The sequence below is a fragment of the Lissotriton helveticus genome, chromosome 10, assembly GCF_964261635.1.
Source record: "Lissotriton helveticus chromosome 10, aLisHel1.1, whole genome shotgun sequence".
Classification (NCBI taxonomy): Eukaryota; Metazoa; Chordata; class Amphibia; order Caudata; family Salamandridae; genus Lissotriton; species Lissotriton helveticus.
Window position 1 is genome coordinate 869,197,137 of NC_136071.1, and position 18,315 is coordinate 869,215,451.

An 18,315-nucleotide genomic window follows, 5' to 3' on the forward strand; every position below is an offset into this window, starting at 1 on the left:
TTTTCGGCCGTTACCGACCGGTATTTCAGAAATGGTATGTAGGGCCCTTAATTTCACAGAATCGGTAAATTTACCGATCGGTAAATTTACCGATTCTGTAAAATACTGAATTGGTATTTTTACCGATTCGGTAAATTTGAGATGTAGGTGGGACTCTTCTGAGTCCCACAAGCTTTACAAAATCGGTATTTTACCATCAAATCCAATTTGATGGTAAAATACCGATTCCGGTGTGCATGCACATGTGTGCATGCACACCTCTGCCATATGACAGGCAGACCTGCCCTTGGGGCATGTATGCCTGCCACATGGCACACAAGCCTGTTTTGGGGGGGCCAGAGGGTGTCAAAGTGACACCCCCTGCACCCTTGAGAAATTCGGTATTTACCGATTCTGTAATTACAGCATCGGTATTGCCCATTGATTCCTATGGGCTTCACAGCCCATAGGAATCAATAGGAAATACCGATTCGGTATTTCCAGATTCGGTAAATACCGAATCTTAAAGATTCGGTATTTACACATCTGGAAATACCTACATCTCCCCCCTTCATATTTACCACTTCTTAAATACCGAATCGGTAAAATTCGATATTTAAGAAGTGGTAAATAGGAATTACCTACATCGGGCCCCTAATGGGTTACAGAATGCTCAAGTCCGACATTACCAGCAGAACTAAAAAGCCCTTTTAAAAATATTACTTTCTAATGTGCTATATATAGAGCAAAACACAGAAGAATAGTTAGACTTTCTTTTGAACATATATCAAATTGTTTTTCTCGGTCTGAAAGCATAAAAATATAAAAGAGAACATTATTTGGTGCAGCATATATATGCAAATATCTCCATGCACTGGGAGTCTTGTGCACACATTTAGTTAAAAAGACACCTAATAAGCTCAATATACGTTCAACATGGATTATTCATTGGTACCTGGACAAGTTTCTGTATTGTGCAGCTGTCCTCTTGTATGGTCAAGTACTTTTTATGTCTCTCTGGTCTCTCATCAAGAGTCAATAACGTATCTTTTCGGTTATCCTTTCTTGAAAACAAAGGACTTTCTGCCCATCTCTTGAATAATTTCCGTATTGTTATAATATTATCCTTGGACTGTTGAACTCTCTGATGAAGGTCATGAATTGTAGTCTTTAGTTCTACAATGTAATCCCAGCAGCTCTCATCCTTCCATGTGAAGAATTCCTCAGCCTCTCTCAGACACTCATCAATCTTGTTCATCTCCCGTTCAAGCAAAGGATATTCCACTTCCAAGATGGTTTGTTTCAAATTGTTGTACCACTGAACCACAAGATCTAGATTTCCTATAAACTGATGTCAAAAAGCAACATGAGGGTGATGGTTAGTTGTGAATGTAACAACTGTATCAGATTTATGTCAAGAAAGACCACACAAAATCTGGAGGGGGATGTCTGCATACAAAGGAGTAATACAGAAATTTGATAAATCAGCATTTTTCAATCTGTCAGTGACATAAGCAGTGGCAATGTAACTTTACTTTTAGTTATCATTTTCAATGCCTACATGCATAAACGTTTTCGTTCATTTGTGGAAAGTGTACTATATAATCCAGTTGGCTCATACATACCAGGGCTACATCTGTCACTATGCAGAGTAGATAATGGAGCACCTCAAAGAAACAATTGTTTGAATGTATGGATCCATCTTTCATTGGCAGTTGGTAAACGTGCCAGGTCATGTGGCAAATCAATGTCTTTTTCCACCAGCCACTACATCATTAACTCTTAAATTCCCATTGTCATATGGTCATATAGACTCTGTTTCCACAAAGTTAATATATTTACAAATTCCATTTTTCCTCACCACGTTACCTTGAATCATACACAAAGACTCTCAGAAATGCAACTGCCCTTCTTATTTTCTGTAACCCCAGTGAAAACGTATTCTCTCCCTCAAATAGCCTCTCATATTTTTCAACTATGCTCAATCACCACCATGCCGGTCAACCTTGACACTGGACTGCTCAGACTGGTTCAGGCTTCTTTTTGATGACCTTCATACACATTGAAGTCCCTCAATTCTTTGTTTTATGTTTTGCATTCAATTAATTCAAAACTTTGTACAATATTTAATGCTGGTCTTCGAGTTTTGTACCCAGAAATCAAAAACTTGCACTCAGTTAATATACTCACATAAAATATTATTGCAGCACAGTGTAACGTAGACAGGAGTAGATCTACTCCTAGGGGTATTCAAGGGTGGCAATGCCCTGATAGTTTGTGGGTATTCACAAACGTTCATGTTTCTTTCTCAAACTGTATATGGTTGGAGATTTACTTTTGTCAAGGGCAGGAATAAAGACATTTTCAATGGGCATGATACACCCCAACCTTTGGTGCAAGGCAGGAGAAGTCGCTCCAGGGAAAAATAATTTAATAATTTCCCTTTTGAGGGGTAAAAGTTAGTGTGCCTGAGCTTCCTTAGAAAATGTGACCTAACTAAATTTTCACATGTATATTTACTTCTCCGAATTTACAAAACATTTCAGAGTACTCCTGAGGAAATAGACAGTCACAGGTTCCCAGGAGTACACTTGGGAAACTTTCTGAATTTTGAAATGTTGTGACAGCACGCTCATCACATCTACCATCTCAAAATAAATTCCATTTCCAGATTATCAAGTTATCTGCTGCTTAGACAGATTCTAAGTTATGTAATGCAGGTTTATAGAATGAACTATCACCTAGGAAGCTATCCTGGCACTGAGCAGGTGTGTCTAGACACACCTAGGGCCTAGTGGGACTAATTGCAAAGGCAGGTCTTCAGCTTCTTGCAGAACTCAAGAAGTGAGAAGGAGTCTCTTATTTGTAGTCCTCTGGAGTAGGAATATTGGGGCTGGCATCCGATGGGGCCCCTGCATGGATCGACTTTATGGTGGCAGCGGTTTCTTCTGGGGAGATGACAGGCATATGATTAGCACTGGATCTTTTGATAACATTTGAATGTGCTTGTTTAGGTCTCTCTGGTCCATTAGTGGGCTGAAGCTACTGGAAATATTGGTGATTTTGTTGCTGAAGAATTGAGAGAGATTGTTACAGAGGTCTTGAGAGGGAGTGATTGAGTTGGAGGCAGCTGATTGCAAAGGGACATTTTTCACAATTTCTAAGATTTCTTAGCAAATTTGAACATGCGCCTGTCTGCATTGTCCTGCCTCATTCTCCATTTGTGCTTCAGTTGTTTACAGTGGAGTTTTATCGGTAAACAACCTTTACCACAAAGTTTTTACCACGCGGTACCTTTACCACGTGGCCGTTACAACGCAAGTCGTTACCACGACTTCCGCTGGAGGGCGCTGTGGGATAAGGAATTTTATAAATTTATATTCCAACACCTTCCCTACTGTTACGGGGACTGGTGTTGGAATATAAAATTATAAAAATCCTAAATCCGCGCCCTCCAACGCAAGTCGTGTTAACGACTTGCATTGTAGAGGCCGCGTGGTAAAGGTATGCGTTGTTACAACCTGCGTTGTAACAACGTACATCCAGTTTTATCAGTCTGAGTTGCGTGTACAAACTGGAATGTGGTCTGGATCGTGTTGCATCTTGTTGCATTGTTATATTTGAGTGGGACAGGGAGTCAGTGCAGGAGGTAATCCAACTGTTGAAATCCTCGATGGCTTTGGAGAGGCTGTTGCTGTGTTCCGGTTAGTGGATGTTGAGGATGGTGTTCCAGTCTTTGTCAGTGATACTGTACAAGTTCTGGTGGGCTGGTTTGGAAGTGGTGCATGTGAGATTAACCAGGAAGGGGATGCTGAAGTTGATGTGGGCGTAGTCTGTCCTAGGAACTGGTGTGGGCTCATCAACTCAGATGTTGCCAAAGTTGGTAAAAATAGTATCCGGGAGGTGTCCGATGATGTAAGCAGGTCCCTTTACTCGTTGGGTGAGACCCTGTCTTCCAAGGTCTTTAATGATTGCTCTTTCGTTGTTTGAGTTGTTGGTGAAGCTCAGGTCTCTGAGAAGGATGTAATTGCGAGCATTGAGGACAAGTGGTGTGATGAAGTCTATGGTGGTGTTGGTGAAGTTGGTGCATGGTCCAAGTGGTCTATCGATGAGAGTACTACTTAGTGTGAGGTTGGCTGTGAAGTGTAGCTTGAACAACATGTGTTCCATGTTGGAGGACAACATGTCCGTGCCTTACTGAATTTATCAAAGATGTAAACCATCCCGTGTGGTTTATCATGTTTATACATGTATGGTGGGCAGCATTAGTGCTTTGTTTGATGTTAACCCTTTTGGTGCTTGCGTCGGTCAATGGGGCACCACCAGGCATTGTCGCAAGGGCACCATCAACGCTAATGCTGTCCCTGGAGTGAAAAAAAAAAAATATATATATATATATATATATATATATATATATATATATATATATATATATATATATATATATAAATATATATATATATATTCACTGAAAAAAAACATAGGTTTCAGGCCTTATATAGTTAGGAATTAGCATTTAAAAAAAACTTTGAAATTCAATGAAAAAACCATAGGTTTCAGTCCTTATATAGTTAGTAATTAGCATTTAAAAAACCTTGCAAATTCACTGAAAAAAACCATAGGTTTCAGGTCATATATAGTTAGGAATTAGCATTTAAAAAACCATTGAAATTGCTCCTATATAGTTAGTTGTACTAACTATATTTTGCGCACCCGCAATCAACTGCTGATGATGTCACATATTACATCATTCATGACATGGTCAGTGACATCACTGTGAGGGCTGTGTGAGCTGTGAGAGCTGTGTGGGCTGTGAGAGCTGTGTGGGCTGTGTGGGCTGTGAGAGATGTGAGAGCTGTGAGGGCTGTGTGGGCTGTGAAGGCTGTGAGGGCTGTGTGGGCTGTGAGGGCTGAGAGAGCTGTGTGGGCTGTGAGAGCTGTGTGGGCTGTGAGAGCTGTGTGGGCTGTGAGAGCTGTGTGGGCTGTGAGAGCTGTGAGAGCTGTGTGGGCTGTGAGAGCTGTGTGGGCTGTGAGCTCTACTTCTTTTGTGTCTCGGTCTACCTAGCACAAGATGAATGCCAACACTTCCTGGTTAGAAGTGTTGACAGCCAATGAGCATGCTGCTTTCCTGTGAAATGCATGCTGATTGGCTGCCACTGTCTATCAACACTCCAAACGAGGAAGTGTTGGCAGCCATCTTATGCCTCGGTAGAACCAAGGCACAAGAAATCAGTGAAACAAAGGTGCAAAACACGCACAGGGGGCAGGGTAGAAGCACCCTGACCCCCTAGGCCTGCTCAGGGGGCCCCACAAGGCCCCCCCAGGCCCCAAAAATATTTTTTTTTTCAAAAAATCGCCAGGGTACGCGCGCCGTACAGAGTACAGTAAGCTTACTGTAAGCTTACTGTACTCCCGCGATTTTCCGAGAAAAAAAAATTGGGGCCTGGGGGGGCCTTGTGGGACCCCCTGACCAGGCCTATGGGGTCAGGGTGCTTCTACCCTGCCCCCTTTTTGAGTTCTACAAGTTTGTTTTTCTGCTTTCCTGTGCCTCAGTCTACCGAGGCACAAGATGGATGTCAACAATTTCTGTTTTGGAATGTTCACAGACAGTAGCAGCCAATCAGCATGCAGCTCGTACTCTGGAAGGTACAGAGTACAGTAAGCTTACAGTGCACTCACGTGTGCCACATATAGATATATAATTTGAACAAATTCGATTTTCTCAACAACTACTGGAGGGATTTTCACCAAATATACAAAAGGCACTTCTGCATACCAGGCTCTACCGTTTTGCCAAGTTTGGTGTAATTCCATTCAGCCGTTCGGGCTGTAGCCGTGTCTAAAGGTCCTATGGAAATTAACATGGGGAAAACACGTTTTGGGACCCCCTTTTTTCTTGGCCCCCGCTTGACGAATCCCCCCGAAACTTTCAGGGAAGGAGCGACGCACAGCGAGGCAAATTTAAGGAAAATTACAGGCAGATCCCTCAATAGGCACCAAAGTTATTCTCAATAGAATGTTCGGAATTTCCTATGGTAACTAGGTCCTAACTATATATACCTACTGGCGAACGCCAGTAGGTAATTAAAATATATATATATATATATATATATATATATATATATATATATATATATATAAAATATATATATTACCTACTGGCGGTCGCCAGTAGGTATATATAGTTAGGACCTAGTTTCCATAGGAAATCCCCAACATTCTATTGGGAATAACTTTGGCGCTGGTTGATGAATCTTTGCAAATGTCTCAAAGAAGATGGCTCGCTCCGCTCTGCTCCTTCCCTGAAAGTTTGGGGGGGATTAGTCAAGTGGGGGCTGAGAAAAAAGGGGGGTCCCAAAACGTGTTTTCCCCATGTTAATTTCCATAGGACCTTTAGACACGGCTACAGCTTTAACCGCTGAAGGGAATTACAACAAACTTGTCAAAATGGTAGTGTCTGGTACGCAGATCACACTTTTGGTAAAATAGTGTAAATCCCTCCAGTGGTTCCTGAGAAAATTAAAAGAGAAAACAGTTATATATCTGTAAGCGCGCACCGTGCACGCACCCCGCGATTTTTCGGATTTTTTGGAGGGGGGTGGGGCTTGGGGTGCTTCTCTCTTTTATTTTAATCTGTTTTATTTTAATTTCGAGGGTGCCCACCCCTCGTTTTATCCCAGAGATCACCGCCGTGGCCCGAGCCGCCTCAAGATGGCCACCGCCTGGTTGAGGGCGGGGCCGGGAAGACGTGGTTTCTGCTTCCCCATGCCTGGGGGAAGCCTTTGATGTGCCCGCCGGTCTCCCGTGCCGAGGGGGAGACCGGGTAATGCTGCCGGCTGGTGCGGGGCTCCCGTGTGCTGAGGGAGCCCCGGGAAAAGAGGAGACGCCGCCCATCCTGCAGCGGGGCCCTCGTGGTGTTGGGAGAGCCCCGCAGCTGCCGGCGGAAAGTAGAATGTGAGCCACAAGAGAAGAGCCCCGCCGCACCTCCTTCACCATTGGAACCTTTTCGGAGCACATGTGCACATTCACCAAGCGAGTACAGGGTAGGGTTGATTGGCCAATCCCTCGTTTCATTTATTTTTTTAAGTTACTTTAAAGTTTTAATTTCTATATGAACACATTTTCATGGATGTTTTTAGTTCCCAGTTCACCATTATCTTGGGGCATTGATGTGTCCCTCGCGCATGCGTGCTGCAGCCAGGGAAGACACAAGCAGAGTATTCTTGGCCTGCCCTTGCTAGTGGATATAGCAGCATCCATCAGATATGGAAGGGTTCTTTGGGGGTATTCAGACAGTACTGGATAACAGTGGTTTAGAAGAGAGAAGACACAAGAGACCCAGGGGTCAGCAGCTGTTCCTTAAGGTCGATGTGAGTTCCGAATCTGTAAATTCGTATTCACTCGAGCCTAACTATACATTACAGTAGTGTAAATCCAGAACACGTGGTCTGTGTAACTTGTGGAATAGCCCTGCTCTGTGAGCCCTTTTGAAGGAGGGGGTGGGGTGGTGACAAGACAGGGTGGGGGCCGCACTCATCCCGCCCTCCCGGGGTGGACAAGGTTTTATTACATCACTGCTTCCAAACAATAAAGGTGTAGGCAGCTCTCTCCAATCTGCTTCCGTCTGACTCTGCAAAGATACAGGCAGATTGAAGATGATGGATCACAATCCAGCCTGGTACTGTCTCCATAGTTCTGTTTTCATTGCAGTATTGTATTGCTTTCTACACTTCCACTGCATGTCAAGGTTCATCATTGTCCACGACAGCCACTGAGAGTTCATTCACCAGGGAGACTTCTTGGCACAGTGAACAATAAAACAGAAGAATAAAAGTAGAAAGGGAAAGAGCAAGGCCATCAAAAGAAACCCTATTCCATAGCCAGTCTGAGCAACAGGTCAGATCGAAAACTCCTTATGTAACGGGAGAGGGGCAGTTAGAGCACAGCTTTCTTGAGGGCGTCTGACTAGTCAAGTGCAGGCAACGGGATGCATGTTCTGCATCAAACAAAACTCTATGCATAAGGCAGTTTTGAAGAAAATTCGTTGTTTCACGGGATGCCATTGTAGATTTATTCTTGCCTGGGTGACATCACTGGCATCTTTTAGGTTGCATACTAGCCGAACAGCAATTTCGGGACCCTTTGAGGCCTGCTTAGGGAGGATTCAGACATGCCAGGGCCAAGAATGTTGCAATAGCTGGCCCAGGACAAAACACAGGCTGATGCCACCTGGGCATGAAGATAGTGAGGCTCAAATAGCAGGATTTTGTTTTGAGTCTTGGACAGAAGAAACATTTAGATGACACGGCATTCATCTGAGCTTTAAACAGAGAGGTGAGTACAGAATGGCCCCTGACTTGAGAATTTAACTTTAGCTGCTCAAGAACTGACTTTTCCCATTGGAATAAGTCACAGGCTGTTCTGCCATACTGCAATGGTGTTACACACTTGCAAGACTTCGCATTTCTTGGCAATGAATGTAAGAAGCTTAAAAACCACCCAGCACTTGACACAGCAGAATGACAGGTGGTCAGGTAGGCTGTGAGTGGAGGAGAGTGATGAATGGAGCACACAATTAGTAGTGTATCTGCATTGGAAGAGATTTCAAGACAATAATAGGATCTAATAATTTGGGTAAAGAGATTTTGGTTACGGTGCAGTCGTTATAAAGTTTCTTTACATCCAAGACAGTTTGTCTATGCACATCCACCTTTCCACGAAGATACATTAATATCATTGCAAATAATCTTCGATGTATGACCCCAGGGAAGTCCCTTCTTTTTAGGGCACATGGTGTCACCTTTGAAGTTTGGTTTTTGGCGCCTCAGGGATAGACGCTCTACCCTTGAGCTAGTATTTCTATCTTCTATTTAACTTTCCTAGTAATACTGCTTTTCTTTAGGCCCTTTGGCATGTGTCTGTGGCTTGGTGTGTTTGTTATGTACTGAATTGTGTAAAAGCCAATTGTCTGAGTATACTAAATTTAAACACACATATGTTTTGCAATGTGTACATGATAGAAGAAGCGGATATACATGTTTGTCGGTGGGCAAATAAGCACAAGTGATACATCTGCTTTGGGCTAAATATCAGAAGCCGAAGACAGCTGTCAATACTCCGCCAATCCCTATATCGGGAAGTTCCATTTCCAGTTTTTCATCGTTCCCATGACAGTGATAGGAATATCCCCAATATCAGAGACGGCCTTGATTCACCTATCGATCTAGAACCTTATCACATTAAGGGAGCGCTGTGGGAGCTAATTTAAGACCGGGCATGGTAAAATTTAAATTACTCTCGTGTCATTGGCATAATTTCTGGAATTTTGCAATATGTTTGCTAAGTGAACTTTTTAAAATGTTAGCACATCACGTAGTTATGCTGCCATTCATGGTAAAATTAAAGTGCGGGAGCAGGGAAGCAACACAAGCTGCAAGAAAGCGAGCAACTGTTGCTTGCCGCAATTGTTTTTCGCACTTTATTAGTGCAAAATGTGTCCTTGGGTAAAAAATTGAACTAGGATGCATTTCATTCTAAAACATAGTGCCAAAAGATGGATTTGCATTTTCCATGATTAAGCATAATTTTGACAACATTTTGTGTAGTTAAAGTTATGTGAATTTTGCACAGCCCTACTTAAGACGCATTTCTGGGGCTATTTCACATTCTTGTTATAAGTCAAGGCAGTTCTTGCTCCAAACATATTTTACCGCCTTATTATGAAAACAGGATTTTGGATGTGGTAAAGTATGACAAGAACAATTGTGCATATTTGTTGCGTGGCATTTTGCTGTGGTAGTGAAGAGTTATGTTGTTTTCTTCCTACTGGTATATATATGTTCTGCATTATTGAAATGTGAGGTTGTGTTGTAATATCGTTGTTGTGTTGCATTTTTTTTTAAAAACTATTTTGTTGTGATGTGCATATTTTATTTTGATATACTGTGCTGTTTACGTTAGAGAGGCCTACAAACACTGCTATGTTTCTAGCCAGAAGCAGTACAAGCCTTGAAAGTTTCTGTAAGAACCAACCATTTACCACTGTCCACGATGGTTAAAATTGCATTGCTCCATGTCTTGCTCTGTTTAAGACACCAGTCAGTCCAAATCTATGGTAGAGAGTCTGTGGCGAATGTACCAGAAAATGCCGGAGCGAGGTGTTACACCAAATTTGGCAATGCTGTGCTCTGAAATGTTTTAAAACTCAGGGATGCTTCATATTTACAAAAATACGGCACACCCCTGTGTTTCTCCAAGCCCCGGTGCTAAAAAAGTAGCCTAGCACCAGATAAGGCACCCTGCCACTATTTAGCAAGTGTGCCTGCGATGCAGGGGCGATTGTTTATGTGCAGAAAAACAATCAATAATGGCGATTTGCTTTTTCTATGTGTGCTGCACAATGCAACACACATATCAAGACATAAAAACAAGGAGATATTAATACATTTGTCCTTGTGTATGTCCTTTTTATGCCCAGGTATTCCCTAGCTTTAGTTTTTGGCGCTGCACCAGCCTTGTAAATCTGCGGCAGCATCCACAAGCAATGGGTATTGCGAAGGAACATCCACTGCAACATCCATTGCACGTCCCTTTGCCTCAGAGGACTGCACAAGAAAGGGGCATATTTACAAGGTTGCTTTAGGTCAAGTTAAGTAGCTTAGCGCCATTTTGTAAATACGGGGAATGTCGCTATGCCACCGGAGTGTCAGAAAAAGTGAGGCTCCGGTGACAATATGGACTTGTAAATATTCCTCTGTGTCTTAACTAAGCACTACCATTTCTCACTTTATATGACACGGTCCCCAGTATCTGCCGCAGTGCTGGCCATATAACTGTTCGAATAACCTGATCCTTCCTTATCGCATTCTTCATCACTCTGACTTCATCTCCTTATGACCATTATGCTTGACCTACCCCCATAGGTTTCCATATATTCCTAACATACCACATGTAAAACAAAAAAATCATTATACAGCACTAATAATATTAGTAGCTGTCAATACGTTTCATTGAAAATAAGTAGCCCCCAGTACAGAAAAGGTTGGAGACTCCTGTACTAGATAGTTTTCGCTTTATAACTCCTCCCTCAATGGGCTCTTTCTCGATCACACATTGCAACCCCTGAAAGAGAGTAAAACCTCATTCTATTAAATGCTCACTGTTGACATCAGTGTTTGACCTGCAGTTTGCAAATTTGAATTCCAGTAGTGCAAACTCAGCCTTTCTTACATCCATGGACAATATAGTGAGTCCAATGAAATTGGGTAATGAACACCTGTTATTTACAGTTCGTGGACTTTCAGAACTGCATTATCAAGGGTTCCATTTTTACAATCATTATAACAAATCACAATCAGTCTTGCCTAGACAGCACACATTACCCTTGCCAAAATACACATCAAATCGCTTTCTATCAGCCCTCGCACTTGAACTTTACCCATACCTTCCAATAACCATATCTCGCACACACAATTATGTAAAAACAGACACACACACACACAAATCCCTTGTCTTCCACTTTTGATTTATATAATATAGAATAATATATATATAAATATATATTTTGTAACCAACGCCCCCCCCCCCTAATGCCGTAGGTGTGGAGAGACTAATGCTAATGATAAACATATGTTTTTTGAATGTCCCCAGTTAGAGGAGTACTGTTCTGAGGTCGAAAAGATAATTTTTGACACGAACATCAAAGTTAACCTCCTACTAGTAACGCTGAGGATAGTGGATCAGTCATGTAACAGTATTACCTGGGATAAACAGGCCTTACTATTCTACTTAATCCTTCTTGCTAGGCGAGAAATTTGCAAAAAATGGATCGAACCTTTCCCACCACAAGGGATGGACTGGATACGTGCAGTAATAGATAGTGTTTTGGAGTCTAATACACAATCTAAGATATGGGAGGTCTTCCAGAATTGGGATGGAGACATAAGTGTATAACCCCTTCTGTCCAATGATTACACCTGCGTGGTCTGTGCAGCTAGGACGCTGGAAGGGCACGAGTGCAGGAGCTGTTGAAATATCGCAAAAGCCTGGGGAGGAATAGATCGGTTGGCAGGCTATTATTTGCTTATAATGGTGGTACGAGGAAAAAAAAAAAAAAATATATATATATATATATATTCACTGAAAAAACCATAGGTTTCAGGCCTTATTCAGGTAGGAATTAGCATTTTAAAAACCTTTGAAATTCACTGGAAAAACCATAGGTTTTAGGCCTTATATAGTTAGGAATTAACATATAAAAAACCATTGAAATTCACTGAAAAAGCATAGGTTTCAGGCCTTATATAGTTAGGAATTAACATATAAAAAACCATTGAAATTGCTCCTATATAGTTAGTTGGACTAACTATATTTGGCGCACCCGCAATCCACTGCTGATGATGTCACATATTACATCATTCATGACATGGTAAGTGACATCACTGATGACATCACTGATGACATCTCAAATGACATCACTGATGACATCATTCATGTGATAATACGATGCACCTCCTCACACTCTAATATAACCTTTGATACACCCAGTGTTGAGTACAGACTACCATTCTTGAAACTATTGACACACCAATACCAGTTACTACGTAGGCACTCACTGATTCCTAGGTCTACTCACACATCCACTCATTCACCCATACAATCGCTCATACATACAGTCACTCATCAATGCAACACTATCATATGCACTCATACACCTATGCAGACACTCACACACTGCCACTTATCCATGGAGTTACTCACACACCTAGTCAGTCATGAAAGAATCAATCACACTTCCATTTCCTCATCTATATAGTTATACATACAACACCTTACTTATTCAAACATATACTAACACATACTTACTCTCTTATACAATCACTGATAGAAGTACACATTGATCTGCACAGAGTCACACACCTCCCAGCCAGCCACACACACACTCAGTCTCCCATACAAATACTTGGGCAACCAATCAATAACCCATATAGCCACTCATATAGCTACTGATCAACGCATGCAGCAGCTTACACAACAACAGACATACTGATACACACATTCACACAGTTTAGTCACTAACCTATGCATTCAGTAAGACACATTTAATCACTCACTCATACAGTCAGTCAAGCACCTACTAAATCCTTCATCCAGACACGTATACATCCACTCATTCTTCAATAGGTAAAACATATTTAAACTTTACAGAAAAACACAGTCACTGGATGATGTCATCAGTGATGTCAAATGAGATGTCATCAGTGATGTCATCAGTGATGTCATTTGAGATGTCATCAGTGATGTCATCAGTGATGTCACTGACCATGTCATGAATGATGTAATATGTGACATCAGCAGTGGATTGCGGGTGCGCCAAATATAGGTAGTCCAACTAACTATATAGGAGCAATTTCAATGGTTTTTTATATGTTAATTCCTAACTATATAAGGCCTGAAACCTATGCTTTTTCAGTGAATTTCAATGTTTTTTTATATGTTAATTCCTAACTATATAAGGCCTAAAACCTATGTTTTTTGCAGTGAATATATATATATATATATATATATATATATATATATATATATTACCTACTGGCGGTCGCCAGTAGGTATATATAGTTAGGATTTTTTCTCTATGGGATTTTTGAAAATTCTATGTCTAATAACTTTGGCGTTTGTGGACGGAATTGGCTGAAATTTTCAGGAAAATTGAACATTTTGTTTCTGAGCAGCCCCTGAAAATTTGGGGGGTTTCGTCAAGGGGGGGCCGAGAAAAAAGGGGGGTCCCAAAACGTGTTTTTAACATTGAGTTTTCCATAGGGCGGTTGGCCTCACTTTTAGCCCGAACGGCTGAATGGATTTGCACGAAACTTGGCAAAATTGTAGGGACTGGTAGCCCGATGTGCCTTTGCTAGGTCTCAATATATGTGCTCCAGTGGATTTTGAGAAATTAACGTTCAAAAAAAGATATATATCTGTAACAGCGGACCGGGCAGCGCTCCAGTTCGCGTTATGGAGCTTTGTGAAGCGAAGCTGATTGGTTCTCCGGCGTCTGTAAACATTCCAACCAGTCCGTAGCGGCCGCCATCTTGTCTCTCGGTAGGATCGAGAGACAAGAGGAGGCCAAAGCGAAGGGGAAAATGACCATAAGGGGGCATAGTAGATCCTCCCTGACCCCCTAGGTTTGATGTGGAGGTTTTAAAAGGGCCCCGCGGGGCAAAAAAAAAATAAATAATAATAATCGAACGGCTGAATGGATTTGCACGAAACTTGGCAAAATTGTAGGGACTGGTAGCCCGATGTGCCTTTGCTAGGTCTCAATATATGTGCTCCAGTGGATTTTGAGAAATTAACGTTCAAAAAAAGATATATATCTGTAACAGCGGAACGGGCAGCGCTCCAGTTCGCGTACTTTTTGCGTTACGGAGCTTTGTGAAGCGAAGCTGATTGGTTCTCCGGCGTCTGTAAACATTCTAAACAGTCCGTAGCGGCCGCCATCTTGTCTCTCGGTAGGATCGAGAGACAAGAGGAGGCCAAAGCGAAGGGGCAAATGACCATAAGGGGGCATAGTAGATCCTCCCTGACCCCATAGGTTTGATGTGGAGGCTTTAAAAGGGCTCCGCAGGGCAAAAAAAATAAAAATAAATCGGTTTTTTGGTGGGGTGTGCCCGGTTAGCGTAACGGGAAGCGGACTGGGGAGCGTACTACAAGGAATGAAGAATGATTGACTTTTAACTTATTGTATGTTTATAGACTTTTTTTTTACTTTTTTTTCTGCTGAGTGACGTCTCGGCCTATCTTCACGGGATGCAGTCCCTACCATCTCGGCGTTTAAGCCCAGGGGGACCGGTAGTGTGGGAGAGATAACGGGGCATATTATCAAGGGGGTTTATCTCCGCTTTTTTGGCTTTAAAAGCCAAGAAAGCGGAGATAAAATTATTTCCGTATTACCTAGCTGTTGCTAACACCAGTTAGCGACCGCTAGTAGGAGATAGCGACCATCTTGGGCCCCACTTTGCATGTCAGTGATATTTATCACTAATGACATGCAAAGTGGGCATGCCAAGATGTTAGCGACTGGAAACAGTCGCTAACATCGCTATCTCCTATTACCAACTTTTGGAGATATTCGCGCTAAGCGCCAATATCTCCAAAAAGTAACACCTGCCCTGAGCAGTTCTTAGCCATGTTATCCAATGGGAGGTGGATAACATGGCTAAGAGCATTAGCTCGGTAATGCATGAATATCGCTGACTTTTCAGCGATATTAATGCATTGCGGCCGTTTTTTATCGCATTTGCGATAAACCTTGATAATAGCAAGGTTTATCTGCGATAATTTCTGACGATGCTTAGCGGTAAAAAATTCGTTGCTAAGCATCGTTAGGGATAAATATCGCTTAACTTTGGTAATATGCCCCAACGTCTGTTAACGTTCGATTCGAAGGAAATCAGGAAGTGTTGAAAAACATTGTCTGCGCCATCTTGCCTTTTTTCAAATGCCACACTTTTGTCGTGCACGGCAGCCATTTTAGATGACTTGACCAGACCCACTCTCTGCACGCTGTCGATCCTTAGCATGGCTCCCCACCCTCGCAAGCATCTCCCCCAGGCACTGGTCACCCCCGCTCTCTGTCTTATGCATGGGCAATAAACCTCCCCCATCTGCGCTGCTCTTCCCTGAGAATCACACCCTGTGCCCGCCCGACACCTCCCTTTCGCCCTATTCACTACCGCACCCTCTGACACTCCTCTTCCTCTGTGTCCGATTGTCCAGGCCGGTCCCAGGCTATCAGCTAGCCCTGCAGATGTAGTTTATGGCCCCAGCTGTAAAGAATCACCCCTCTTCAAAGGAGTTATAGTAGATCAAGGCGCACACCCGATGAGATCCGTCACACCACACGTGTTCCTACTATCTGAAAACCATCCTGTATTGTGATTGGGGAGGGGACCGAGCCTGAAGCGGAAGATTCCAGGGATGACTCTTTGTACATCAAAGTTTTTACAATTATGTGTCACATTAAAAATATATAGCACTCCAACAAAGTAGTAGGATTATAAAACTTTAATAACTTATAAATATATACAACAAAACAAAAACAGTAAAAACATTTAAACATTTTTAGGGAAAAAGAAGGAAGTAGCGGTCGGTTGTGCGAATAGTCCCAAGGCAGCACAACGTCCAGATTTCTGGACGGCACCCAGGTGATGTTGCCTGGGTGCCGCACTGATTTCGGTATCCGGCGTTGGGCGTCGCGGGGGGTGGGTCATCAGTAGCGGTCTGTTGTGCGAATAGTTCCAAGGCAGCAGAACGATGGCACCAAGGTGATGTCCAGTAAGTTGCCGCCCTCCGAATAACGGCGTGGGGCGCCCCGGGGTGGCGGGGGGAGGCGGCGTGAACGGGCCTCCCCAGGTGGAGCCTCGTCTGCTGTAGTGGGGCGCCCCTTTACCGTTTCAGTTGCCATTCCGTCCGCTTTTGGTCCACTGTGTCAAAATCCGCAATTCAGCTGAGTTGCCGCCCTCCGAATAACGGCGTGGGGCGCCCCGGGGGGGAGGGGGGAGGCGGCGTGAACGGGCCTCCCCAGGTGGAGCCTCGTCTGCTGTAGTGGGGCGCCCCTTTACCGTTTCAGTTGCCATTCCGTCCGCTTTTGGTCCACTGTGTCAAAATCCGCAATTCAGCTGAGTTGCGCCCACTCTTGCGGTGCAGCGATAGGCGGCTGTCACAGGACTCTCAAAATGGCGGCAGGCTCTTTCCTTTTTGGGCCTGGTCCACTGAAATGGCCCTGGGACACCTTGGAAATCGGACGCTTGTCTGCTAGGTCTTGGACCCCATTCTCGAAAGCGTCCCCTCCGCCTTGAGGATTCTACAAAAGTCTTGGGGGCCCCCGACTCCTGCAGGCTTCCGGTGGGGAGCGGCTGCCATGATTGCTCGCGAAATGACCACGACGGAGCCACGAGATGGTGGTGCTTTCATGCTGACGCCAGCTTCAGTCTGAAACATCCAGAAACAAGGTGGGGCTTTCATCGTTTGGGAAAAAAAAATAGTTTTCATCCAATGAAAAGTGTTATTTTTAGGTCATATGATCAAGCCTTCCATCATTAGGAAACCAAAAGTAAAATGAACCAATGAAAAGTTTTATAAACAAGTCACATGACCTGTTATGCGGCATAGGGTATAAAAAGCGTAGAAAATCCGTTGGCACGTGAGGCGGCGTCAGTAGCGGACCGATGTGCGAATAGGCCGAAGGCAGCACAACGCGCCAAGATCCGGATGGCACCGAGGTGGTGTCCAGCAAGTTGTCGCACTGGTGTGGCCATCCTACAATGCTGAAAGTCGGCGTGGGGCGCCCCGTTGGCCTGTGAGATGGCGGCAGTAGCGGACCGATGTGCGAATGGGGCCAAAGGCAGCGCAACAATATTTTCTGAATAGAAGACACCACAAGGCGCTGAGATGCCAAGATCCGGATGGCACCGAGGTGGTGTCTAGCAAGTTGCCGCACTGGTGTGGCCATCCTACAATGCTGAAAGTCGGTGTGGGGCGCCCCGTTGGCCTGTGAGATGGCGTCAGTAGCGGACCGATGTGCGAATGGGGCCAAAGGCAGCGCAACAATATTTTCGGAATAGAAGACACCACAAGGCGCTGAGATTCGGTTAGCACCGAGGTGGTGTCTAGCAAGCTATGCAGCTGAGTTGCGTGCGCACTTGCGGCGAATAGGTCGAAGGCAGCACAACAATGTTTTCTGAATAGAAGACACCACAAGGCGCTGAGATTCGGTAGGCACCGAGGTGGTGTCTAGCAAGTTGCCGTACTGGTGTGGCCATCCTACAATCCTGCTCCGAATAACGGCGTGGGGTGCCCAAAGGGGGGGGGAGGCGGCGTGAACGGGCCTTCCTAGGTGGAGGCTCGTCTGCTGTAGTGGGGCGCCCCTTTACCATTTCAGTTGCCATTCAGCTGAGTTTCGGCCGCTCTTGATGCTACAGCGACAGGCGGCTGCAAGAGGACTCTCAAAATGGCGGCCTGTTCTTTGGATTTGGGCCTAGTCCACTAAAATGGCCCTGGGACACCTTAGAACTCGGACGCTCGAATTTTTTTTCCTTTCCTCTACATGCAAAAAAAGGTAAATGCCCGGTACGTTACACGCTTCATCTGCCACGATGTACTCTCCAGAGGAACCGAAAAAAAATATAGTTATGGTAACTATACCATGCATCGTCATATGGAGAGGTGGCACCGATTAATTATAGTGCTGCATAAAAGAGAGATTTGGAGGAGAACCCCCGACCTGCCAGTACATTCATCAAAGAAGTGGCACTGACAGCATCAGAGGCAAGGGAAACGG

General features: G+C 43.9%; 1 protein-coding gene across 1 annotated transcript in view; it reads right to left on the reverse strand.

Annotated features, from left to right (window-relative positions):
- Positions 1-18,315, reverse strand: part of DNAH11 (dynein axonemal heavy chain 11) — a 3,642,058-nt gene that overhangs the window by 2,589,244 nt on the left and 1,034,499 nt on the right. The window contains exon 15 of the mRNA XM_078663510.1: positions 935-1,327. Within this exon, the coding sequence (XP_078519636.1) occupies positions 935-1,327 (393 nt within the window). The remainder of the gene's footprint in view (positions 1-934; positions 1,328-18,315) is intronic.